Source organism: Hypomesus nipponensis, chromosome 8 (assembly GCF_054491055.1).
Source record: "Hypomesus nipponensis isolate SF chromosome 8, ASM5449105v1, whole genome shotgun sequence".
Classification (NCBI taxonomy): domain Eukaryota; kingdom Metazoa; phylum Chordata; class Actinopteri; order Osmeriformes; family Osmeridae; genus Hypomesus; species Hypomesus nipponensis.
Window position 1 is genome coordinate 10,546,863 of NC_140368.1, and position 24,889 is coordinate 10,571,751.

General features: G+C 45.5%; 1 protein-coding gene across 3 annotated transcripts in view; it reads right to left on the minus strand.

Moving 5' to 3' along the window:
* Window positions 1–1,846: 1,846 nt before the first annotated feature.
* Window positions 1,847–24,889, minus strand: part of myo3a (myosin IIIA) — a 40,507-nt gene continuing 17,464 nt past the window's right edge. Inside the window, exons 8-39 of one of the 3 annotated variants that reach the window (XM_084702912.1) lie at window positions 22,916–23,062; window positions 22,220–22,375; window positions 21,644–21,682; window positions 20,515–20,614; window positions 19,559–19,675; window positions 19,251–19,355; window positions 19,005–19,088; window positions 18,528–18,730; window positions 17,775–17,873; window positions 17,524–17,638; window positions 16,454–16,580; window positions 15,889–16,099; window positions 15,557–15,707; window positions 14,377–14,530; window positions 13,934–14,022; window positions 13,566–13,695; window positions 12,594–12,676; window positions 11,677–11,679; window positions 10,778–10,855; window positions 10,436–10,641; window positions 10,107–10,218; window positions 9,785–9,947; window positions 9,455–9,541; window positions 9,221–9,344; window positions 8,650–9,098; window positions 7,781–8,589; window positions 7,534–7,675; window positions 5,034–5,125; window positions 4,203–4,243; window positions 2,453–2,629; window positions 2,351–2,413; window positions 1,847–1,961 (exon numbers count right to left, since the gene is read on the minus strand). In XM_084702912.1, coding sequence (XP_084559038.1) covers window positions 1,847–1,961; window positions 2,351–2,413; window positions 2,453–2,629; window positions 4,203–4,243; window positions 5,034–5,125; window positions 7,534–7,675; window positions 7,781–8,589; window positions 8,650–9,098; window positions 9,221–9,344; window positions 9,455–9,541; window positions 9,785–9,947; window positions 10,107–10,218; window positions 10,436–10,641; window positions 10,778–10,855; window positions 11,677–11,679; window positions 12,594–12,676; window positions 13,566–13,695; window positions 13,934–14,022; window positions 14,377–14,530; window positions 15,557–15,707; window positions 15,889–16,099; window positions 16,454–16,580; window positions 17,524–17,638; window positions 17,775–17,873; window positions 18,528–18,730; window positions 19,005–19,088; window positions 19,251–19,355; window positions 19,559–19,675; window positions 20,515–20,614; window positions 21,644–21,682; window positions 22,220–22,375; window positions 22,916–23,062 — 4,771 coding nt within the window. Of the gene's footprint in view, window positions 1,962–2,350; window positions 2,630–4,202; window positions 4,244–5,033; window positions 5,126–7,533; window positions 7,676–7,780; window positions 9,099–9,220; window positions 9,345–9,454; window positions 9,542–9,784; window positions 9,948–10,106; window positions 10,219–10,435; window positions 10,642–10,777; window positions 10,856–11,676; window positions 11,680–12,313; window positions 12,356–12,593; window positions 12,677–13,565; window positions 13,696–13,933; window positions 14,023–14,376; window positions 14,531–15,556; window positions 15,708–15,888; window positions 16,100–16,453; window positions 16,581–17,523; window positions 17,639–17,774; window positions 17,874–18,527; window positions 18,731–19,004; window positions 19,089–19,250; window positions 19,356–19,558; window positions 19,676–20,514; window positions 20,615–21,643; window positions 21,683–22,219; window positions 22,376–22,915; window positions 23,063–24,889 lie in introns of all 3 variants that reach the window. The other 2 variants (XM_084702911.1, XM_084702910.1) reach the window with 2 other exon arrangements.

Consider the following 24,889-nt stretch of genomic DNA (forward strand, 5'->3'; position numbering starts at 1 on the left):
GAACGAGGCTCTTAGGGGATAAAGGCGTGTTTGAGGTCATGTTGGATGATAGACAAATCTTTCGTTTGTGCCGTTATGCGCATTGAGACCACGCGGTTCAGTAACATCCCCTGTGGGCTTTTCTCCTTTAAATGTCACACTTGAAGGTTATGAGTTCAGTTCACTCTTAAGGAAATGGTGCTCGCCGATGGGTTTTTCTAAAGTACAGTCACAATCTTTTACAGACAAACATATGAAGGGGAAATACATTACTGTGTATTGATGGTTTTGCCGGACTCTGCAGTAGGCCCATCTGCAGTTCATATGTCCCCCTTCGTCACAATTCAGACATGTATCACATGGGTCTGATAAATAAAACAGAAAACAGCTGGATTCCCGTAAATTGTGTGTTTAAGACGTCAAAACAACCACATTAAAGCAAGCGAGCGCAATTGGTAATAGAAGACGACAATACAGATACCTTATCTAAACCTAAAAAGCGTTTATTAAACAGTCATTCTACAACAACGTTTCATGCTGAATACATGAATGCACACAAATGGCTTGCTTAGATTTGTAAAGTAACTTCGTATGCTATTACATTGTACAACTACTCTCAGTGCCGGTCCTTCCTATAGGCGACATAGGCAGTCGCCTAGCCCTTAATATTATTTGAGTATTTACATTTACAAGTTAATGGGCCAATCTGGTAAATTGCTGCCTAGACGAAATTGTTCAATTTCAGCTAATGTACAGCATGCTGTACACACCAAAACGTCATAAGCACAGTGAGATGGATGAACTTTCATCGGATTGACACACAACAGAAAGGCAGTTTACCAAGAGCCTAACTTTCACTTCCACAACACACTTCTAGTTGACCTTGTACAATCAGTTTGTCACAAAATTCATGAAACATACTAGAAGCCTATAGTATGTTAGGCTTGAAGGTAAGATTTAATGACAGAGGAAGACATTCAGCACATACACGCTGAATGCACAGGGTATTTACAAATTAATTGATACAGTTTCCTGTTCCCAACACCATGTACCTGAAATATACGTATCCCCTCCAACATGACATACCATCTGTTGAGACATTTTTCATACTTCTGATAATGACATAAGGAGCTGAGACCATTCAGAGACCATTCAGCAGGTTTAAGATGCCTGGTTGACCTAGCTTGGTCGACGTCCGTGGTCATCACTGTATCCCAGATCGTGTCGTTGTAAAGTATCATGGCACATTTTGACAAACGGTGGGTGATGCTGCTGGAAGCCTGCAGGACTTCTGTCAGGTGGCTGTGTGTGTGTGAGGGGGGGTGGTAAAGTCTTGTGTGTGTGTGTGTGTGAGGGGGGGTGGTAAAGTCTTGTGTGTGTGTGTGTGTGCTGGGGGTGGTAAGGTCTTGTGTGTGTGTGTGTGTGTGAGGGGGGGTGGTAAGGTTTTGTGTGTGTGTGTGAGGGGGCGTGGTAAGGTCTTGTGTGTGTGTGTGTGTGTGTGTGAGGGGGGGTGGTAAGGTCTTGTGTGTGTGTGTGTGTGTGTGTGTGTGTGAGGGGGCGTGGTAAGGTCTTGTGTGTGTGTGTGTGTGTGAGGGGGGGTGGTAAGGTCTTGTGTGTGTGTGTGTGTGTGAGGGGGGGTGGTAAGGTCTTGTGTGTGTGTGTGTGTGTGAGGGGGGGTGGTAAGGTCTTGTGTGTGTGTGTGTGTGAGGGGGCGTGGTAAGGTCTTGTGTGTGTGTGTGTGTGTGAGGGGGGGTGGTAAGGTCTTGTGTGTGTGTGTGTGTGTGTGTGTGTGTGTGTGAGGGGGGGTGGTAAGGTCTTGTGTGTGTGTGTGTGTGTGTGTGTGAGGGAAGGTGGTAAGGTCGTGTGTTCAGTAATGCTTGATGAGCCTCCGTCTCTGGGAGGTCTTCCTCAGCAGCCGTCGGTAGTCGTACGGATTGTCCTCCGCCTGGCTCTCGGTGGAGGGCATTCTGGGAACGGAGTGCCTGTCGGCGCGGCGGGGGGAGATAACACGAGACAGAGAGGGGGAGGAAATGAAGGAGAAGACAAAAACAAAGAAAGAGGAAAATAAGAGAAGGAGGAGAGGAATGAGAGCGGGAATGAGAGATGAGGAAGATACAGCAGGGAGGAAAGATATCCTGTGTTTTATTTGCGGTGGTGGCCACATTTATCATTCCTGTCTTAACCAAATGCTTTAAGGGTTAGGCCTTGATTTTCTTTCTTCTAAAAGGTGCTGCGAAATGGGTAAACAGTATCTGTATACATTTCCATTTATTTTGTAGTGTATATGCAAGCGTATACACCCACACACACACACGACACAAAACAAAAAACACAGACTCTGATTATATCACCCAGTGCAATGAAGATATACCGTTTGTCTTTGGCTGGTTTGGGGGACTCGGGTTCAGAAAGGGCCCTCTCTCTCGACAGCCTCCTCTCCATAGACTGCCTCCTCTCGGCCACCTGCCTCTGCTCCGTCAGCTGCCTCCGGTCCCTGGACGGTCTCCTGTCGGTGGAGCGCCGGCGGTCCGTCGAAGGCCTCCTCTCCACAGACGTCTTCCTGGAAGAGGCAGTGGAGGCGCGTCTCTCCTTGGGACTGCTGGAGAGGCCCTGGTAGTACTGGTCATCCACGTCCAGCAGCTTCCCAGGACTAGGCCGCCACCGACAGCAGGGAGGGTGGGGAGAAAAAGGGGAAAAGGGTCAGCCATACAGGCTTGTGTGAACGTACCCATAATGCAACTCCCTTAGGGGAAAACAATGAAGTAGTCCCTCAGCTGTGTTTAGTGCGCCGTTAAACGAGGTCACTGAGGAGTTCCCAACAGGGAGCTGAAGCAGTGTCCATACTGAATGTTGTATAACGTTTCATAGCAGGCTGAACGTGAATATAGACTCCCATTACCTCACTATGCCAGCCCTGAGATGAGCTGAGGAAGTGTATGAGAAGCGTGACCTTACAACCTTTGTTCTCCAGGCGTGGCAGATAGACCCTCTTATAGCTGATAAATCATAGCCTCCCCTCCTCCTTCACTGACAAACTCAGATGGAAATTTCCCCCTCTGTAGGTTTTTTATATCCCTCCTTTTTTATCCATGGGCGTACTGGCTGTGTTACGTAACAGAAAAACAGTAATCTATGGCGCAGGCAAGCCCCACTGCCTACAGACTCCCAAGCGTTCCACCAGTATTATGTCACTGTGTTACACAAACTAAACAAAGGGGATCTGCAGTGTTGACCTGAATCACGGCTAGTGAACGCCTTTACGACAGGAAATAATACAACAGATCTGAGGCTTTATCCATCCCAGGTTCCTACTCTACTTTACAGCGTTCCTCATGGCTTTTCTCTGTCTATTCCCCCCACAGTGTTTTACTGTGCTGATTTCCACCATTGCTTTTCCTTACTGGCACAGTGTCGCTCTCTGTCCTCCTCTTGCCAGCCTGTATGCCCCCCTGCTTCCCTCCCTCCCACCCCCTCGCTCTCCCCCTCATTCTCTGGGCTGTCAGGCCCAGCTGAAAATGCTATCTCTCCTCCTGACCTTCTCGTTCTTAATGATGCATGTAAACTGCTCCTGTCCATCGCTGGCTTTATTTATCTGCTGACGAGTTATTACCCTTGATGTTTAGAGTCTCATCTTGTCAGTAGCTCACAGTGTGTGTGTGTGTGTGTGTGTCTCCAAACTGCGATGACAAAGCACCTGGCCCCCTGCTTGTCCACGAGACCTATCTGTCTACCTGCCTGCCTTTGGGAACACCTGTCATCACCTCTGTAGGTGGGATGCTCCCCTTGTGGCCTGTCCCAACACACACAGACACATATGTACATGCACACACACACACACACTGTATCCAACCCATCCCACGTTGCAACAGCTACACACGTTAAGCACACTACCCCGTAGTCCACACCAGATAAGAAGCAATAATCAATGACTGGCATCTTGACAACTTCAATTCTGTACATCAAATCTTACTTTAACCCTTTTCTATCAACGTCCAATTTCACTGAACAAACCCAGCAAGGAGGGGAAAGATGAGACTAATTAATTCCATCTTAATAGTGTAACGCTACAGGCCGTTAAGTTTAGAACCACACACTATCCTTATGTTGGCCCTCTGCCACGTCCATTACCCGGGGCCACAGTGCCAGCACAAAGCAGATCCAGACTCCCAAAGCCCCTGCCAGAGAGGCGTTCAAACCAGATGAAATACGGGCCGTCAACTCACCCTTGTTTCCTCGGCCGGCGTTTGTCATCCTGGACAGACCTCTGAAGGAAAAAAGACAAAGAACAATCCTGTCATTCCAGTTTGCATGATGTCACACCAGTAGCGATTTTAGAGCCTTTTTAGGGGCGCTCAAGCACCCCTAAATTTCATCTCAGCACCCCTAAAAATTATAATACAAAAATTTAAAGTATTATTGTTTATTATCATTTGATCATTTATTGGTTCATGATCTTTAATAGATGTAGATTGGTAGATTGGTTGATTGATTGATCAGTTGACTTTGTTCATCCCACACTAGGGAAAATTCACCATTACAGCAGCCAATTTCAATAGATAAAAGCTGGCCACAGTGATGAATTGATTAATCGATTTGACTCCTTGACTTCTTGATTAATGATTGGATGATGGGATCAACTGAGTGAGACAGACGTTCTTGGCAGACAAACCTGCTCAGAGAGGGGATCTCCACGACCTACTTTTGCTAGTGTGTGCTGAAAATATCAGGTGAAAATATTTCAACCGACAGTTTAATGTCACCATGAGTCAAGTTCACATTTGCATGTGTATTCAGAGAGTTTTATTAATGGATTTTACTTGTTGTTAACTTGGCAAAACAACACAAAAAAGAGAAACTATTAATATTTAATTAACTTACATCCTAAAAATGCAATCTTATCTAATGCCTAAATCCCTCCTTTAGAACAATGAATTCTCTCATTGACATTCATATTGTGAATGTCAATACAGTAGCTACTATAGATTTTGATATTAGCTCTGGAATGCAAACATCTGTAGTATTTTGGACTGCTAAACTGCTAGACAGAGACTCACGTGAATCAGATTGTAATACGTGGCATCTTCTGGAGTGTTCAGCGTCTTTGGTTGCTGGGTTCTGCGAGGAGTTCTCTGTACCTTCAAATCTACTGAAGAAAAAAGAAAAGGAAACAATTAACTCATTGGTTTTAACTGTTAAAATCAACATCAGTGCATGAATGACACATACACTTTCATTATATATTATATATTCAGTATATATTATCATATATACCCACAGATTATCACAAAAAATATATACTTGAGAATTGATGGGACCATAATAGTGTGGTTGGGTGACTCTTTTCCTTCAACACTTTAGAAAAGGCCTTCTTCTTCTCCTAAAGGAGGCATGGAGAGGTGCTTCAGTCCCTGCTGGGAAACCCCTATTTACCTCCCACTGTTCCGCACAACAGGGACTCTGTGCTGCTCGATTGGTTCATTTAGACTTATAAGGCAGGCAGCTTGCAAATAACAACAGGAAGTGCATCAGAGTTTGCTGCAGCATGTTACAGTGTAACCTGGCATTGACTAACTATCTTAATGAACCATGTTGATGTAACAACAACATTGGGTTACATATTATTTTTAGCAGTTTATTTGGCAACGGCAGTGCAGTTTTATTCTCTTTCCAGACAATGTGCACTATAGCTCTGGTTGCTACAGTATGATTGATGCGCTTCATTACATGTTTCTAGGAAGTTTTACTATGAGCATGTAGCGAATAGAAGGATGGATTGGTGGTTAGGAGAGGGAATGGAGTGTGTAAAGTACCACAGACTGACCTTTTGAGCGCTAGTGTTCCATTGAGCTGGCCTACAGAATTTAACCCCGGGCCTTAACATCGTTTGAATTTTCCGATCCGGGATCAATCAAAACTCCTCTTGCCTGTCAAACACTGTGCCACCTTGGTGACCTACAACTTTCAATTTTCAGTATTGTATTGAGTGTGATGTTAGTGTGTATGTATGTATGTGTGTGTGTGTGTGTGTGTGTGTGTGTGTGTGTGTGTGTGTGTGTGTGTGTAGAAGTGAATGTCCATGCATGTGTGCTCAATTGTTGTGGTTTTACTGTGTGATTGTGTGCATTTTGATGTAGACTGTAGAGGATTATATTTTAGGATGAAGTCTGACTTCACGCTAGCAGCTAATCCAATTTATTCGTCACAAGTGATCATATCATAATATTCACCTCCATGGTTGGAACATCACATATTCCTTTCTTGACAATCAATATCCATCTGCATAACAATGACCTTTGATTCTGTTATTCTTATTCAACCCGTCCCACAGGAAATATAGCACGACAGAAAGTCCCGACAGTGCCTGACTGGCAGAGGGGTGAAAAGTCTGACATTATTGAACGCGTCTATTTAAAGGTCACCAATAATTTTCCTCTCCTGAAATAAGTAAGCTAATTGGAAAGTCCGACATTAATGTGTGCAGCAATTGTGTGAGCATTTCCTTATGAAACCTGATTACATTTTCATGACCTTTTCCACAAGGTGCAATGTGGCGGTGACATATCCCATAACTTTTTCTATTTCATTACCCATGTAACATATTATGATTATGACTGTTATGGTTATATGATAACAAGAAAATCATGATGACAGCTGATTGACTGTGTCTAATCGAAGGAGAAATGATCACGAAAAACAGCGCTGAGAAACGTTTCTGCTCCTTCTTCAGCCTTCAGTTACCTGTCTTCAGGCAACGGGTGGCACTTTAAAGGGCATGCCTGCCTAGGTTCGGGAATTTCATCACGTAAACTGTGTGTATGTCGTGTGTGTGTATGTACAATGCATGGTCAAACATATGTATACACCTGGTTACATGTGCTCGTTAGACACCCCATTCCAACCTCCCCCCCCCCCTTGCTTTAACAGCTTCCTGTCTTCTGGGAAGGATGGCCACAAAACCACAAACTACTGACTATATAATGCAGGCGTGTGTGCGTGCTTTTGAGTAACTATACCCTCCTACCAATGTGGTAGCAGGACGGTTCTCCCCCCCAAAAACCCTCACAGGACAAATAATAAATGTGTGGATGCTATGGTCTCCAGCTTGGAAAGTCATTATGACAAGCTAACCATGGGTGACATCATGATTACATTTTCCCTGGACACCTGGTAAACCCACGAAGATAATATAATTTCATCTGCCAGCTCGATTTGGCACAAAGCGTCGAGACGCCGAACTTTCACTCTGCAGCTTCCCTCGCCTGCCATCCCAAAGCAATTACACATATCACCGGAGAAAATCTAATGAACAAGGGATCCAAGCTGCGGAGAAAACTTTCTGATGACACATTGTTTCAAGCAGCGCCTTCCTGTGTTGACACTTGACATTTCCAGGCTTTTGTGATATAATCAAGTCTCACATGTTGTCCAAAGATAAAGTCGTCACCAGGCACAGCGAGTAAGGAAATAACAAAAGCTCTTCTTGTGTGTTGTTTTACAGAACAAGAGGCACAGCTCTGAGGGGCAGACGGAAATTGAAGTGTTTTTAGGTTTTACCTGATGGCTGTTTGACAGGAAGGCCATTGACTGCGTTTCCCTTCACGAACATGCCGTTGCTATCAGGATTGGACTGATGGGCCAGGATGATCTCGTTTAGCTTCTGCTGGAGGTTCACGTAGTCCTGGGAAACTTTCGTAATCTGTGAGAAGTCAACAATAACAACATGTGTGAATAGGCTCCTCTCACAAAACACAAGGTGGCTGCTAGCTGTAGTCCACGAGACGGGTATTTTCTACTCGTTCACCTCTTTAGAGAAGTCCTCCACCTCCTCCGCCGCTTTCTGAGCGGTGGCCTTGGAGGCTTTCAGGTTCTTCCTGTCTTTGTGGCCTCTGAACTGGCTCTGGATCTTCACGGCGGCCTGCTCCTCCTCGAACCTGTCCCCATCCGTCTGGGACTCACTCTCCCCTTTGTGATCCAGCTGGACGTCGGTGACCTCGAGCGGCTCTTCCTCTTCCCGGTCGTCTTCTGTCGTCGGCTCCTCGGCCACCGGCTCCACCCTCGTCGTCTTCTCCCCTCCTTCCCTCCCCGCCCTCAGCCTCTTTCTGTCTCGGTGGCCTCGGAAGTTGCTCTGAAGCACCGTCGCCGCCTTCTCTTCGTCCACCTCGGCCTGGCCGTCGGCAGGCGCGCCTTCTTGGGGCTCGGGCCCTCCTTCCTCCTCCTCCGGAACGACCTCCACCCTCGGAGGGTCTTGAGAAGCGGCCTCTTTCTTCTTCTTCTTCTTGGGGATCTTTCCTTCCTCCTCGAGCCGCTTGCGCTCCTTGTGGCCTCTGAAGTTGCTCTGTAGGACCACAGCCGCCTTGGCCTCCTCCTCCACCGGCCCCTGCTCTCCTCCGCCCGCCGACATGCCTGGCGTCTCCTCCTCTTTTGTCTTCTCCCCATCAGCTGGGCGCTCTGTCGCGGACTGCTCTCCCTCTCCCGGGGGACTCTTCCCTTTCTGCTTTCTGGCTGGGATCTTCCCTTCCTCCTCCAGCTTCTTCCTCTCTCTGTGACCCCTGAAGTTGCTCTGAAGGACCGTCGCTGCCTTGGCTTCCTGCTCGGGGTGGACCTCTTCCTCTTTGGCCCCCAACTCTTCTTCTTCGCCTCCCTCCCGCTCCCCGTCCTCCTTCTCTGCACCCCCCTCGTCCGCGACGTCTTCGGCGTCCTCGACGTCGATCTCTTCTCCCACCTCCGTGTGTTCCTCGTCGTCCTCGTCTTCCTCGGCCTTCTCCGTGCCGTCGTCGCTGTCGTCCTCCTCCAAGGGCCCTACGGCCCCCGCTCGCTCCTTCCCTTCCACGACGGCGGACGGGTCATCCTCCTCTTCCTCCTCCGGAATAACAGGCTCCTGTCCGCCGGCGTCTCGCTCCGCGTCAGCGGGCGGCGGCAGCACAAACTCATCTCCGCTCCTGGTCTTGTGGCGCTCCCGGAGCTTCTTCCTCTCCTTGTAGCCTCGGTAGTTACTCTGGAGGACCACGGCAGCCTTGGCCTCGTCTTCCTCACCTTCCTCTCCGGCGCCAGGAGCAGAGGGACTCGCCTTTACCTCCTCTTCTACGGCAACCTGGGCCTTCTCTTTCTGTTTAGCCTCCCTGGGAAAAAGTATGTTAGGACTGCAGGCTAATACACAGATTGCTCATTGGAAAGATATCACTGGTATCAATATTGTATGTCATGAATTAGTGTCGTGTAGAACAATTCTGGTTGGTGTTACTTTTTTCTTTTGAAGCTTTTCCTCTCCTTGTGTCCTCTGTAATGAGCCTGGATCTTGGCTGCAGCTTTGTTCTTCTCGTCCACCAGCTGCTTGTAGATCTTTTTAGCGAGGTATCCTCGACAAACTAAGGAATAGGACAATGTGACATTGTAATATCCTCCACTGACATGCAATGTACTCTCATTAGGATGAGTCTGTGGTGGGAAAAGTTTTGCCACACCAGCATGTTCTTACCAGCCTGTAACTGGATGATGAAGGCCTCAAACTTGGCTTTGCTTTTATCATCAGCAACTCTTTTCCGAACTTTATGCCCTCTGTAAGCTGGTGGAGATAGAAGTTCAAAAGAAATAAACACAGGTATAATGTTGCGTGGTTGCCTTTCACCCTGATTGGCAATGTTCTCACAGAGGGATTAGGTATCTGTTGCCATGGGGCTGGATGTACATTAGCTCTGTGGCATAGCTTCAGATTGTGGATCAAAAGGTACCAAGTTCAAATACCGCCTGTATGTTGCGTTGGATGAAATTGTCTGCTAAATGAGACGTTGTTATAATCCCTGCTGACCTGACTGGAGGACCATAGCACTCTGCTCTCTGCTCTCCAGGGTGCGGCGGTACCGCTTGACTCCCATCCAGCCCCGGACGTAAGCCTGAACCAGAACGATGCGATCTGTTGTGTGTCGCACCATCAGGTTTAGGTGTTCCACATGGTAGTATTTTAGGAACACCTGAGATTCGGAAACAATACGTAATTAGAATAAAACGATACACTTTTTCATCTATGCCACAACCATGCATAAGGTTTATTATTGTTTACTCATGATTTATTGTTAGACCTGCAGGAACTAAATTCAACTAACATTCAACTCAATTGAATGTCACCATACCTTTGTTTTGCCCAGGGCCCAGTTCTCTAGCTTTGCTTTCTCCAGGATGGTTGCACATGTCTCTGGGGTGGCAGCCGGCTCCTCATGGGCACGGAAAGCCAAAATGAAGTATCTGTAAAAGTCCAATCATTATTATATCAGGAGTCAATACAATACGAAAAAAAGGTATAATTGTGTGGTCCAATAACAGATGGCAATAACATAAACAGCAATAAACAGGAACACATTTTTTTCATTCGCCAACTCAAATTGATAAAACCACGAACACAAAAAAACTTTTCAAAAAATTCACAGCCCCTTAAATGACTATGTTTGCACAACACACTGACCTCTTGATGAAGTTGGCAAAGACAATACGATGTGAGTATCCTTGTCTGCGGATCTTAGCTGTCTCCAAAACCCCAGTGTAGCGCAGCTGCACCATAACCTTCTCCCGGTCAAACTTGCTTGCCTGCCGGTCGTTGTTGGGTTTGATGCAGCGTACAAAGTGAGGCTGTCCAGCCACCATCTTGGAGAGCAGGTCCATTAGAGAGTACTGGAGAATAGGAAGAAGGGGGAGGAAACCATTCGACATGAGATATCCCTTCATCAAGCTAACCACGAGATCCGGCTACTGTAAGGGGGAAAAACTACAGTTATTTACGTGGAAAGAGGCTGTTTTTGTGTCTTACTCTGAAGTAGGAAGCCACGGTCTGTGTTCGCATGTTGGTGGTCTCTCTAGGATGATGGCTGCTCTCTCCAGGCTCCCCCTGGTACAACCATACACAGCTTATCAACAGGACAGGGAAGACAAACAGCATCATATTGTACATTCTTTTTGGTGTGGCCTTTGGTGGTATGCTTACTGAGTTTGGGTTAATATGTTCGATAGAACATCACCATACAATGCACAGTCACTGATATCAGAAGAAGTATGATATTGAATGATGTATCAATTTGAGAAAGTATGGATGTTTAAAATGAGAGCTTTTAAGAGTCCCATGAATGCCCAGTGTTTACGTAAACTCATTTAAGATTAAATTTGATGTACATAAAAAACAGTTTTAATACATGGTCACGACCACTGTTATCACTGTGTCAAATCAATGAAAAGAAACGTGCGATCTCTTTTTGAAAATCTCCAATCACCATTTGCATATGTATATTGTGCTCAACTGGCACAGCAAGCGTGTGTGTGCGTTCAGAGATGAGCTTTAATTTCCGAGATGAAGGCTGCAAAAGAGATGCATAAAAAGTGTAAACAATCACTTGCCAAATACTGAGCAAAGTCTACATTTGAGAACTTGCTTCGAGCAATCATCCTACAGTACGTATGGTCAATTAGAAAAGAGCTTCAATCTGTAGACGCTTTGACAGATGATAGACATACTTGGAGGGGAGAAAAACTGTGGGGACTGTTTCTCATTTAAAAATAGGCATCGTGAAAAAATATATAATTACAAAATGTTCTCATTTGCAGAGCAATACAGCTGGAGCAAATTAGAAATGGAAATTTATGTTAATCTTGGACACAGACAAATATTAACCTTGAGACACAGCACATGTAAGGAACATTTGGTATAATTTTAACAGGCTTTAGTCACAATGCCAAGTGCAATGCAACTTCTCGAACAAAATACACCTATAAACCAGAGGTCAGATGAAGTTTCCAGGCTGTCGCTTTCACTTTCCAAGTGTCTTTTAAAGACAGACCCTTTGATGTGCTCTTCTGGGTCACATTTTTTAATATGCAGTATAATGGAAAAGCATTCGCAAGCCCCTCAAAGCCAGTATATTGCTGTGAAGTGTACAAATTGCCTCTAGTCTAAACCTTAGTCAAAATGACAATGACTTCAAATTACACTAGTGGCTTTGTATTTTTAGTTCATCTACTTTTGTATACTGTTACTAACGCTAACTTTTATTATTAATAATTGTTGGGTGGAAATGAAAGGGGAATACAAAAAGATAAGAACTGTTGGAAACCTCCTCTGACCATTAGTTCATTCCAAGGGCTTAATGCAAATAAAGCAGACAGTTTTTCTGAGCTTAATCTAATAGCAAAAGACCAGCCAGACACACACACATACGGCTAAAGACGAGTGCTCAAAGTCTCACTGCTTAGACTAATTTACCACTGTAAATAACCAAAGGGCACTAAGGATACTTGGGGTCCAGAGGAGAAACATCTACTGTACGTCTATTCTAGGGTCTTTGCCATCCATTACCTCACTGATTGACATAGAACTAAACAAAGGAAGTACTCCCATCTTTTTATGGAGAAATGCAGAAAGAAAGGACGAGAGAAGAAAGACATGCTTTGTGATTAGACAGGACAGAAAACATCACAATCCATTATGTCAAATACACCTTGGTGCCTGTGTCACAGAATACACACAGGATGTGATATATATCCAACAGTAAGAAAGACATAAAGAGCCAACAAGCAAATTGCTTGTTGGAAGATATTTGAAAGAGTTGAATGAATTCCTTGTTTTCTCCCAGTACCTTGGCAAAATTAATGGTGCGCTGAGGGGTTCGAAGCGTATGGGCTGTGGTCATGGCTTTCCCCTTGGTGTGGGCCAAGTTGCCTGGAAGATGGAGAATGAGAGAGAGCAGATATGAGAATCATTGAAGCGACCATGACAGCTGGCTGGCTTGCTCCAGGTGAAAGATTTGGCTTAATTGAATGTTTTTTACTATGTTTTTTTACTATGTTTTTTAACTATGTTTTAACAACACCAGAATGTATCTGATTTTAAACTAATGAAGCAGAAAATTCTGGGCAATCACATGGGTGTCAACCGCAAATAAATAATATTGTGGGTGAGGGATTTGGGGGAGTGAATATTAGATTACTCCTACTTAGTAGGAGAAGGTAGCAGAAATCAAAGATTGCTCCTGTTAGCAACTGCTAAACCGTAGTCAATATTTGAACATGGAGCATTTGATCATGTTAGCTTTCATGAGGTCAGTTTCATGATGCCCTCAAGGTGCAAGAAGTGGGTCATGGGCCGTTGCTTATCAAAACAGCTTTAGGGGGACATTAAAGGGTTATTAACCAATCATGGCTGACCATTTGATTTCATCACAGTTTGTTAAGTTCTTTGAACACGCCGGTTACTCACGCTGGAAGGGCCAGCTTTTTGCAACAAAAGCCTGGCTTCCAGTAACCTGAGATCGCACTGGAAAGAGCCACAGTCACAATTTTCTCACTCAGCATTGCAGGTAATACAAACTGCTCCCCTAACTTGTCCAGTCACTGGCAATGTCTAAGACAGGCTAACGCAAATTAAGTTAAGTATCTGAAGTAGGAGGTGGAACATTTAACGTTTGCAAGACTACTGAAGTAGGATGTATCATACAAAGTAAATCACTCTTACAAGATTCCGGGGTTCTCAAAGTAGCTAACATATGAATTACTGGAGGTTTGATCTGTTTTGAAATGCTAAACGCTGATTTGCCTCAATGGGTGCTTACCAGTCTTAGTGAGAGGATGGGTGACCAGTTTGCGGATCAGCTCATTTTCTGAGGACCTCAGCAGGAGAACTATATCAGCAGGGAGAGTATCTCTGTTTTTAGCCAGAAAGCCTCCAGCGTTATAAATCACCTGCAAGAATACAACAAAAGTCATTTTGGCTGCCAGTGCAGTGAGGAATGACACTTGATGAGATTTATTTAAAATAACATGTTGTTTCCTTAAGTTATTAGATCAATAATTAATACGTTGAACAAGTCCAACTAGATTTAACATTGAAAAACATGATCATACTCAGTCAGATGTACTTGTGTTTTTGCACTCTGCTTATATATGTCAGGTGGAGACATGTTTGACAGGACAAAATCACCTTTCCAGCATAGTGGTGAATGCCGAAGCCAAGGTCTACTCTCTTTGGTCTCCAGAAGTTTTTGGACTTCAGGTTGTCTTCAAACTTTTCTGCAATAACAAACCCAAGGTCAGGCTGGTTTACTAACTATTCCAAGCAATTCGAGATTCAATGAGTGACAGCTGTGCAGACAGATTTATTTGTAATTTTTCAAATACAATTTCCATTACACAATTTTCATAATAACCTTGAGGTTCTTCTAAATCCTCCACTGAAGTCATTGAGCTAAATAGTTTCATTTAATAAAATGTATGTAAACTAAGATTGTGAAAGACAAGTGTGTCTCCAGGGGCTGTGTATTCAACGCAGGAAAGGCCTTGGTGCGGTTGAGTTTAACCCTGCCTTATGCCATCGTTGCGGTGCTCGATGTTGCACTAGCGTCGATGGTTGTACTGGAGACTTGCCTACGAGCGTCTGGTCGGTGGCCTGAGGGAAGCGGCTCTCCTCGTCCAGCAGAGAGAGCATGCCCATGGGCTTCTGCAGGAACAGATCCAGGAGAGGCCGGTTGTCCTCGTACTCTATCACCCGGGCATCCACATCCTCGTTCAGGTACTCGTCCTGAAGGACACAGAAACCCCCACAGGGTGTGTGTAAGTGTGTGTGTGTGGGGGGACAAGGATGAAGATATGCCCTGCTGAAGAAAAAAAACGCGTTTTCAGATGAGGCCGAGCCCCTGTGAAAGGGTGGACGGTGGGTCAGCAACGCCACAAGACCCGCCCAGACCCTCCCCGGGAATGTGACAAGGGGGACAAGCACCTCAGCCCTGACGGCCACCAGGTTCCCCCGGAACAACCACACGCTGAGGCAGATGTGGCGAGGCGTGGCGAGGCCACAGGAGCAGAGGCCCCACACAGGAGCCGTCTGTGATATTTCTAATCTGGATGGCAGTGCTGCTGAAAGGATTCCCGTCGCTTAATAAATCACAAAACCCCTCGGGCAAACACCAGCGTCTACATGTGGCATCTGCATACAGACCAAATCATTCGATTCAGCAGATGCCTACGTGGATCATGAAAGCACAAAACAGAACATGTACACCGATGACTGTCTTGAAGGGACGAACATTATAGATGATATACTGTCGACAGTAAATGATGCAGTTACAGTAGCCGTTTGAAAAGCCTTCATGCTGACAGAATACAGAACTGTATATATCTGGGCCTCTAGCCAGACTATACCCCAGAGTAAGCGTCAGTCCCACACTAACTGTCTCCAACTTCTAATTGACCCTCATTGCTGATGATTTATGAAGCGTCTCTGTGGGTGAGACTAAAGCATTTAACATAAGCAAACTGTTCTCTGCCCCGGAGGCACGGCACCCCCAGGAGACCAGCGCTGGGGAATTGCAACCCCCTTACTCGGCTTGCCTTCAAAAAAACGGACAAAACGGCAGCACTTCACCCTTGCTGAGTCCTGTAAAGTGGGAGGTGACAAACAATGATGTGTTGTCACCATTCAGATTGAAATTAGGCAGTTGCAAGGTGAAAATGGACTTTGAAACAGGCTACCCAGGTGGTTGTCGCCCATTCAAGACTTTATTCATGGGGTTTTGGAGGCTACGATGTGAAAGACAGGGAGCTGTACCTGCTCCCAGGCGAATATGTGCTGGTTGAAGTAAAACTGGATCTGTTCGTTTGCGATGTTGATGCAGAGCTGCTCGAAAGAATTCTTCTTGAAGTTCTCGAAGCCAAAGATGTCCAGGATGCCAATGTTCAGACCCTTGTCCTCCTCCTCCCTGGTCGAGGTCAGCAAAAAAAAGAAAGCCAAAAGAGGATTTATTATGAGTCACCACTGTTAATGTAGTTATAGCTGGAATGAGGCTCGTTTAGGAGTACGCACACACGCAAAACACTCCCCCCTCGCCCTTCCTCCCAAACGTGACCCCCCCGTCGCCCCCCTCCCCCTCGCTGCCTCACCCCTGCTGGCTGTCGGGTCGCAGCAGGGTGTTGATGCGGTTGACGATCCAGCTGAAGAGGCGTCCGTACAGGGCCTTGCCCATGGCGTCCCTCACCTCGGACGCCTTCTCCACCGTGTTGGGCCGGACGATGGTCTCCCCGCGCGCCACCACGCAGTGGGACGTCAGGGCCTCCTGGAGCTCGTCCGAGCGGATGCACAGCAGGGAGGCCGCTGAGGACACACACGCACAGACGCGCGCGCGCACACACACACGTACACATGCGCACACACACAGACGCATACGCACACACACACATGCACACAGACGTATATGCAGAGACGTGTATGCAAGCACACATACAGATGGACAAACGCACAATACACAATTTAGAGTACATCAACCGTAACATATGCACACATACAGGCAGAGATATACACCCAGGGAGCCATGCTATAAGCACATACGCCCACAGACAGTAATACAACCACCCCTACTACCACGTTCTCCATTATGCTAACTGTCTAAGCCCCCCCTCCCCTTCTCACCTCCCCTTCTCACCTCCCCCCCCCACCTTCCCATCTCACCATTCTCCAGGACAGCGATGTTGGAGATGTTACTCTTGTCGGTTTGGTGCTCAGACACCACGGAGGCAAATTCAATGTCCCCTGAATTCAAGATGGCTGCCAGGGTGCTGTACACGCTGCCCAGTTCCTGAGACATCAAAAGGCAGAGAACAGGTCTCATGACGTATAAGACTGTGGTCGACTGCAGTTAATCCAAACAATGTAATAATACCATATGTCATACAAAGAAGCTCTATGAGAATGCCTGCTAGACGTGGTCACGGTCCACATTATGAAATGATCACAGCCTTTGTGCACTAGTGGAATTTCTGTCACTGTGTCTGTCTGCTTTCTCTGGAGCCCCTGTGCTATGCCATGTCCTATATGTCATTGCACGCTGACGAGTGTCACTAAAACCCAGAATGTCCCTGCTCTCTCTAGAGCCTGCTACGGTGCTAGCACGGTTTAGCATTGATCCTGTCATCAGAGAGGCTTTTAAGATCCACCATGTATTTGTGTGCGTGAGAAGAAGATGATGTACTTAGCTTCACCAGCTAAGTGCCCACTGATCACAGGCATAAGTGTTATTGGGGTGCTCATGTCCAAGGATGACTGTACATGCTCACAACATGACGTCATGGTGACTTACATAAATTTATGGGTGAGCTGTGATTACTGAACTTGAAAATGCATCCATTTTCTTAGAGGGCGTCTGCCTGGCGTCCGACACGCTCATTGCACAGCGTGTATCAGTTCATCAAAATCTATTTTCCTTTGTATTCAAGCATCCCCATTATTTCCCCCTCTCCAAGATGAAGTACTATACATATGGGCCATTTGCGCCTGAAAAAGGAATGTAATTGAACTTGGTCTGTTCATGCAAATGACTATCCGTTCTAAAACAGTAGAGTATTGAATCCACAACCCCAGGGTGCCAGATGTAGCCTGAACCCTAGCTCATAGAAACCGTACAAAACGCTGATCCTGTCACTGATGAAGGCTTTGTGTATAACCGTGTGACAGGGTGTGTAACCTTGATTCCAGACCTATTATGTGGTCTACTAATCAGTAATTGACCCAGTGTTCAGTACCTCCAGAGTGAAACCAATGACTTTGAAACATTGCTCCACAGCATCGAACTGCTCCTTGTAGAAGGTGCTGCTCACAATGTCAGGCCCTAATTTAATATGCTCGTTGCACAGATACCTTGGGGAGATAAGAGAAACAAATGCACAAATAAGGTCAAGATTAGGGGGTGTGCCGGGAAGTCAACGACTATCTAAAACTGGAAGGTGAATTACGGTAGTGAACAGGGACAAGGAAGGAGCTGTCCTCTGCTTACTTGGGGGTTTTGCTGTCAGAGAGCTTGTAGTGGGCTAGCTTCTTCCTCTCAGCCAGACCAGCGTAGACGTAGTTGAAGATGTGGAAGTTCTTCTCCCCCCTGCGTGGATGGACATACACAAACGTCTGTTGTTAGAACATTTCTGAATGTGGAAAATATGAGATTGAGGCCAACATTTGCATAATCTTTCCCTGCCCTCACAAACTCTGTTTGGATTTCAAGGTTTTGGGGGTGCTCTCTGGGATATAAGCCCATTAGTCTCCTATTTTATTTTTTACTTTGACCACAAGAATCATAAGTCCAATAAAGTGCACTAAACCTTTCACCCTCCAGATATTTCGTCATAGTCCCCGCTTTGAAGTCCCCATGAGGAGATTTGCAGGCCTTGAATCTTTGATCAAACAGGAAATAAGCCAGCCCTTTCACTTGACCCTGTGTGCTCCCCTCACCAGGATGAAATACAAGGATGATGAAGTGCACGGAGAAGGCAAATGTCACCCGCCTCGGAAGAACAGACGGAGCACATCACACACACAGAGTAACACTCACTCACTCAAACAGTCATAGAATGTGCAAACAGTCCTACACGCCACACACTGTGAAAACATACACACAAACGCATATGCTTGACCACACAGACTGGGGTAAATATCACACCACACGAGCGATGCCCTTTGAACACAGACATTGAGCAGTACACACAGGTACAGTCGCTCACTGTCAAGTGAAGACCTTGCGACGGCAGTCACTTACACAGCCTGGTGAATCACGCGGGATTTCTCCAGAAGGTATTCCGATATCTGTGCTCCGACGACGGTTCCCCCGCTTGTGAACTTCATCTCCAGGTACTTCCCAAAGCGGCTGGAGTTGTCGTTGATCGCCGTGCAAGCGTTCCCAAAAGCCTCCACCAAGTTGTTGACCAGCAGAATCTTTTCCTGCAAGGTCCTATTGTTGGCCTGTAAATACAAAAGAAACACTGTCAGCACGCAGGCTGAAAATCCACATTCCATGTGAAAGCAACTGACTGCGAGAAACACGTGCATCCCGTCCTTCTTTCCCATCAAGTTCCCAAACTATCATGCGATAAACATTCGGTTTGACACATTGTAAAAACCTTTGGCCTGAGCAACATCTGGTTTGACACAATCGAAGGGCGTGACCTTGCTGCGAGAAACACTGTAATGGAACATTGTCCTGTGTTCTAGACGTGTTCTGCTGCTGATGACTCACCTTGCCCAGCACAGTGAGCTGCTGGACCAGCAGGTGGGCACTCTCTGTCTTCCCTGCTCCACTCTCCCCGCTGATTACGATGCACTGCACCCAGAACAGAGAGAAGACAAAAGGCTGTTACGAACCCCAGCTTGATGTAACACACTCCAAACAAAACAGAGACAAGACACAGAGGTAATAGCTGTTACAAAACCAGACTGATGTAATCACGCTCCAAACAATGAGTTGAAGCCTTTTTTTTTTTACCTGATCTGCATTGTATGTCACCATGGACTGGTAAGCTATGTCTGCAACAGCAAAGATATGTGGAGGGTTGGCTGTGCGCTTGGCCCCTATGTACATCTTAGTGTACTGTGGGGCAAGAGAAGAACACGGTTTAGAACAAGCTGCGGATCTTATGTCGTTACGAGAACAGGCCATGCATTTCGATAAGACGCTGAGTGACGAATCTATCCACCGACCACAATGACTTTCCAGGAACTACAGCCTTATCACTTCCTGTTTCAAAGAGACGACCAGGTAACCATGGTAACACAGAGACAGGGAACACACACCTCGGAGCCGTAGATGTCCATCTTGTGGAAAGGGTTGACAGCGATGAGGATGTCTCCCACATACGTGTAGATGTGGTCCACTGTGTAGCGACCCTGAAGCTGCTCTGTGACTGCGTTCTGAGGGGAAACATACACTTTTAAGAGAGCCTTCCGAGCTCTGATGTATCAATGTCAAAATGCTATGAGAAAAAGTCCTTTCAAAGATACACTTAAATATCTTCCCATTTTTGCACGGTATAAATGGGCCTGGATACTTTTGGTTTATGTGTTGATGTATTATTAATGCATTTGGTAAATGTATTTGTAGTTTTATTTATGAATAACGCGATCAGTACTAAAACGATGAACAATGAATCATGTCCGTCCTACTTCCATCAAACTATGGCTTCATAAATTGTCCCCTCCTCCTTCTGTCAGCTCAGACAGGTACATTAACAAACCCAGCCGTCCCCCTCCTCCCCACCACACACGGCCTGTCTCCCTCCTGAAGGCAAAAATATCCGTTGGCTACCGAGCGATTTGTATCGTTCAATACGTCAATGGAGAACCTGGTATTGATAAATCACCCCACATGCATTTGTGACAAATAAAGCTATTTTCCAATTCAACTCACATCAGAGTGGAACCTTGAGACAATAGAAGCACTGTAACAACCACTGGTGATTTTTATATAGTATATTTTCCATTGCTTATCTTGTTAAGAGCATAGAAGGACAAGAATTGATTGTATTGTATTAAAAGATTGTGTACTTATGTACTTTGTTTTTACCCTCCTTTTAATATTGTGGACACTGTGTGTGCATGTTGTGAAATGATGTGTGTTTCTATTGTTTGCGTTTGTGTTTTAACAAACCGACAAATAGAGTTGAACCTATTCACTATATGAATGACATTTGTACACATGACGTGTCCAATGCTAAGGTATTCAGGAAGCAGGAAGGAACGTATTGGTTTACCTCATCAAGCACCTCCAGGGTCGCAAGGTCGTCCACTTCATTGGGGGTGGGGCTTGATGAATTCATGTAGCTGCCTTTCTTCGTGTGAATACGCTCATGTCTACACAAAGAAATGATAACGAAAATATTTTCTCACACTGAGAAATACATGAAATCTGAAACAGCGAAATGTTAGACAGCTATATGCACTCTTTTGTTTTGGGATGTTAGCATGATCACAATTAGTAATTTTGCACAATGATTTCATCCCTTCTTAACAATCCAAGCTCTCTACATATAATTGCACACTTCCTAAAATCACATCTACTGTAAACAAATCTACTAAAACCTATCAGCATGAAAACCAAATCGATCTAAAACGACTGTAGACCTAATCAGAATACAGTTCCTCCCCTCTGCGTGCTGAGAGGACCTCCGGGCTAACTGTCTGTTTCCTGTTGTTGACCGAAGCTGCACTGACAACACTTGAGCTTCAGTGGATCTTAACCTGTCTTCTTTAAACCGTCACCCTTATTTACAGGTCTCTATTCATACTGTTTATCTGGCCAGACAGCACACAACCATATGTCTTTCCACCTGGACAAGGACAAGCAGCCTTAGCACAGCGTGGTGTAATCCTCCACCTGACCCCAGAGAGAGCTTTGTCTGACTGGGCCTCACCAAGACCAGGACCTAAACTCAAGTCAGATGCTTTTGTGTTGCTGTGGAACCAATGGTTCTGTTAGTGACAGCGTGTTGATTTGTTGCGTTTATGGGAAACCACCTCATATCTATCATCTAATCATGTCCAGCTACAAGGATCCAATCGGAGGTGTGCACGATCAAATGCAGCATGTTAGAACTTTCCTTTGTGAATCAAATGTTCGAATTGGAGTTTGGGTTTGTTATGGTACTGCAGCAATGGGAGGTTAGACCAAACCAAGAGGGCTAAGGGAAGGCTCCCCATCCAACTGATCTAGCTGACAGAACTAACTTCTTCACACAACGGATCTACAGGTCTACACCAGGTCTACAAGGTGGATTAAAGGTGGTAGGGAAATATCTACAAGACTACAGTGAGGAATCTGATTGGAACAAAAAGATGATTAACGTGGCCTATGGCTTTTGCATAGATGTAGACTTCCCATACCTGTCGTTACTGTCTCTTCTGTCTGTTTTTCCATGATGGCTTGAATGACAGAAATAACATTTACATATCATAAACACGAGTTGAAAAGCTCACAGGGAAAACTAGGCCCTGTCATGTATTTTCACTGGACCAGTCTTTGTTTTGGCGGCCATTTTGTTTTAAGACTTTTGACACCCGGACTCTTCCTTGGTTGCAAGGCAGATCTTGGTATATTGCCAGTCTGAAGGTGACAGTGTCACAGACTTGCACAGTACCCAACAGAGAGAGTAATTTGGATTAACGTCCACATCTAGAGTTAAGCTGCTCGATGAGCCAATAAAAGACAGTTGTGCAACAAGCAGGTATTTTCTTTTAGGTTGTGAAAAAGAAGAGAAGCTTTACTCAACTGTAGAAAGATTTATTTCAACTGTAGTAACCATTCATGTTTTGACAGTGTACGACCAAGGAGAATCCAAAGATAAAGAACAATTACAACAGGCAATTCGCTGAAATACGCTGTAATACCCTGAGAACGCCATCTAAAAAAAAGAATCACCTGGCCCATCCATGGGCCGGCTAAGAGGGTCAGGGAGGTACCTTGTTTTCCCAGTGATGCCTATCTGCTGGTTGAGGTCTATGAACTCCATCAGCTGTTTCTGCAGGATCCTCTCTCGGCCAACAATCTGTTTGATGAAGCCATGCTGGAACAGATCTAGGACATTCGGTCTCAGCTCAAAGTCCTTTATCAGACATCTGTGTGTACAAGAGGAGGAGAACAGCTTTCGTAACCATGCTTGGATACATGGTGAAAGTGTGTGATGTGAGGTGTGATGAAGGTACGTTATGGTCCAATGATTCCTGTTTCTAACTTAGGGCTGAGTGGTTTATGTATACATTTAATGCGAAAGGGTAATTGGGTGATTAAGAATGCTGGATGTATTGTGTGTTTACTCGACACAAACGTTTAAGTCATTAAAGGAATGTTCCTTGATTTTCTGTCATCAAGCACATGCACACATTTGTCACATGTTCATCTACATATATGAACATGTGCGTGCGGTTAATGCATGATCCTTGGTGTGACAGACAGACACACACACACACACACACACAGACAGACACACACACACACTACAGTCACCCTGGTCCTCACCTGCAGATTATATATACACACACACACACACACACACACACACACACACACACACACACACACACACACACTACAGTCACCCTGGTCTTCACCTGCAGATTATATACACAAACACACACGAGAGTAACCCTGTTGCTCACTTGCAGATGAAGTCATTAAAGTAATCCGACCACAGCTCAGGTTGGTGGAGGGTGGGTGGTGGATTTCTGTGAGGAGAAAATCGAAAGGTAAATCGAAAGATAAGATGAGATGGAAATTTTGCAGATGCAGGGGAACAAAGGCTAACGCTGAAAGCAAAGATGATGGAGTGAAATCTCAGCCCAGAGGTCATTTTTCATTTTTCATAATATCTCTGCTCACATCATGTGGAGAAATTAACTGTCCACTCCCCACTAGGATCCAACTATGACAATCTTAAAAACGTATTTTCAATCAGTAAGAGCCAATACATGAATACACCTTAAGCATTGACGAAACATGAAACTGTGATAACTTAGAGCAGTGTTTCCCAACCCTGGTCCTCAGGGCACCCCTGTCCTGCATGTTTTAGATGTTTCCCTGCTCCAACACACCTGATTCAAATGAATGGGTCATTATCTAGCTCTGCAGAAGCCTGCTTATGACCATTCATTTGAATCAGGTGTGTTGGAGCAGGGAAACATCTACAACATGCAGGACAGGTGTTCCCTGAGGACCAGGGTTGGGTACCACTGACTTAGATTATGTTTTTTGCACAAACACACATCACAGAACATATCTTCTAAACCATTAACGCCTTGGTAGACGAGCAGCCATCAGAGAAAGCAAAAGTTAGTGCAAGACTACAAGCTAACTTCCTTGTTTAACAAACTCAACCAGACAGAGACAAACACAGCTGAAGGCCCTGTCTGATGAGGCTTCCCAGCTGAGGAAAAACCAACAGCGCCCGTTCGCTGTAATTCCCTGTCTTGTTTTTTAAGTGGCTTTTTACAAGAGGCCGCTTGGAAAAGGGTGCCGATCCCCCGCGCTAATGCACCAGGTCCTCTTCACGTACAAGCTGACAACGATTAATTGCTCTAATGGGGGGGCATACATCTCCCGGTTATCACACTTCACACCCCATATAGACAGCGTGCGTGTGTCAGCCATTTAAATGGAGTCTGTAGCGAAGGTGCTCCGACTATTAAAATGCATTCTTATCTGGATGACAAACAGGTCTTGGAAGGCAGGGCGCAACATTTGCTGTGGGGAGGTGTGTGTGTGTCTGTGTGTGTGTGTGTGTGTCTGTGGGTGGGTGAGTGAGTGGAGGGTGGTGAACAAGGACCCAAAATAGTAAAAAAATTGGACAGTTAAATGAAAGCATTGTCTCATTGTAATTCATGCACTTTGTGTTCAGTGTTGAGTGTGTGCAAGGACAGGCTTAGGGTTGGCTCATTTAGCTAGATGTGTGTGTGTGTGTTTGTATATGTGCCAGGCAGTGCCAGTCAGAGTGCAGGCAAGAACTCTCTCACAGGGATCAAAAGTAATCCGGAGCACCGGATCCAACCTGGCAACCTTCTCCAAGACCAGTTTTGGACACCTCTGTGAGCAGGGGCAGTTCCTGGATCAGGACCCCATTCTGCCCTGGTGTCTGGGTTTGGATGGTGAGTCAGAGGGGTGAATCATAGCAGAAACCAGTGCCTATTTGACTGCATGGATACAGCTCATTTACACACATATCTATACACGCTTCTTTAGTGGAATGTATTTATTTACACTAGTCTGCTGGGGCCGCCGAGGAATAAAGAATGATTGCAAACAAACAAGCGAAAAACTAACAGCTAGCTTAAAAGCTCAACCAGTGAAAAAACACTTTGGCAACTGAAAGAAATAGAAAATAATTGTCCGCAACGAGACTTTTGAGTGCTGGTTCACACCTCTTTTGGAGAACAACCCAAATTAACCCCTAATTGCCAATTATAGAAGCTTTCTCTTGCTCTCTCACATTAAACAGCCGAGTGAAGGAACCATGCATGTTGAGAGAAAGAGAGGAGTGTGTGTACAGTGCCTGCAGCTTTTCTAACAGCAGTCACAAAGATTAGGAGAAGGCTGGGTGATGACTGATTTGGACTGAGCCCCCCCCACCCCGACACCCC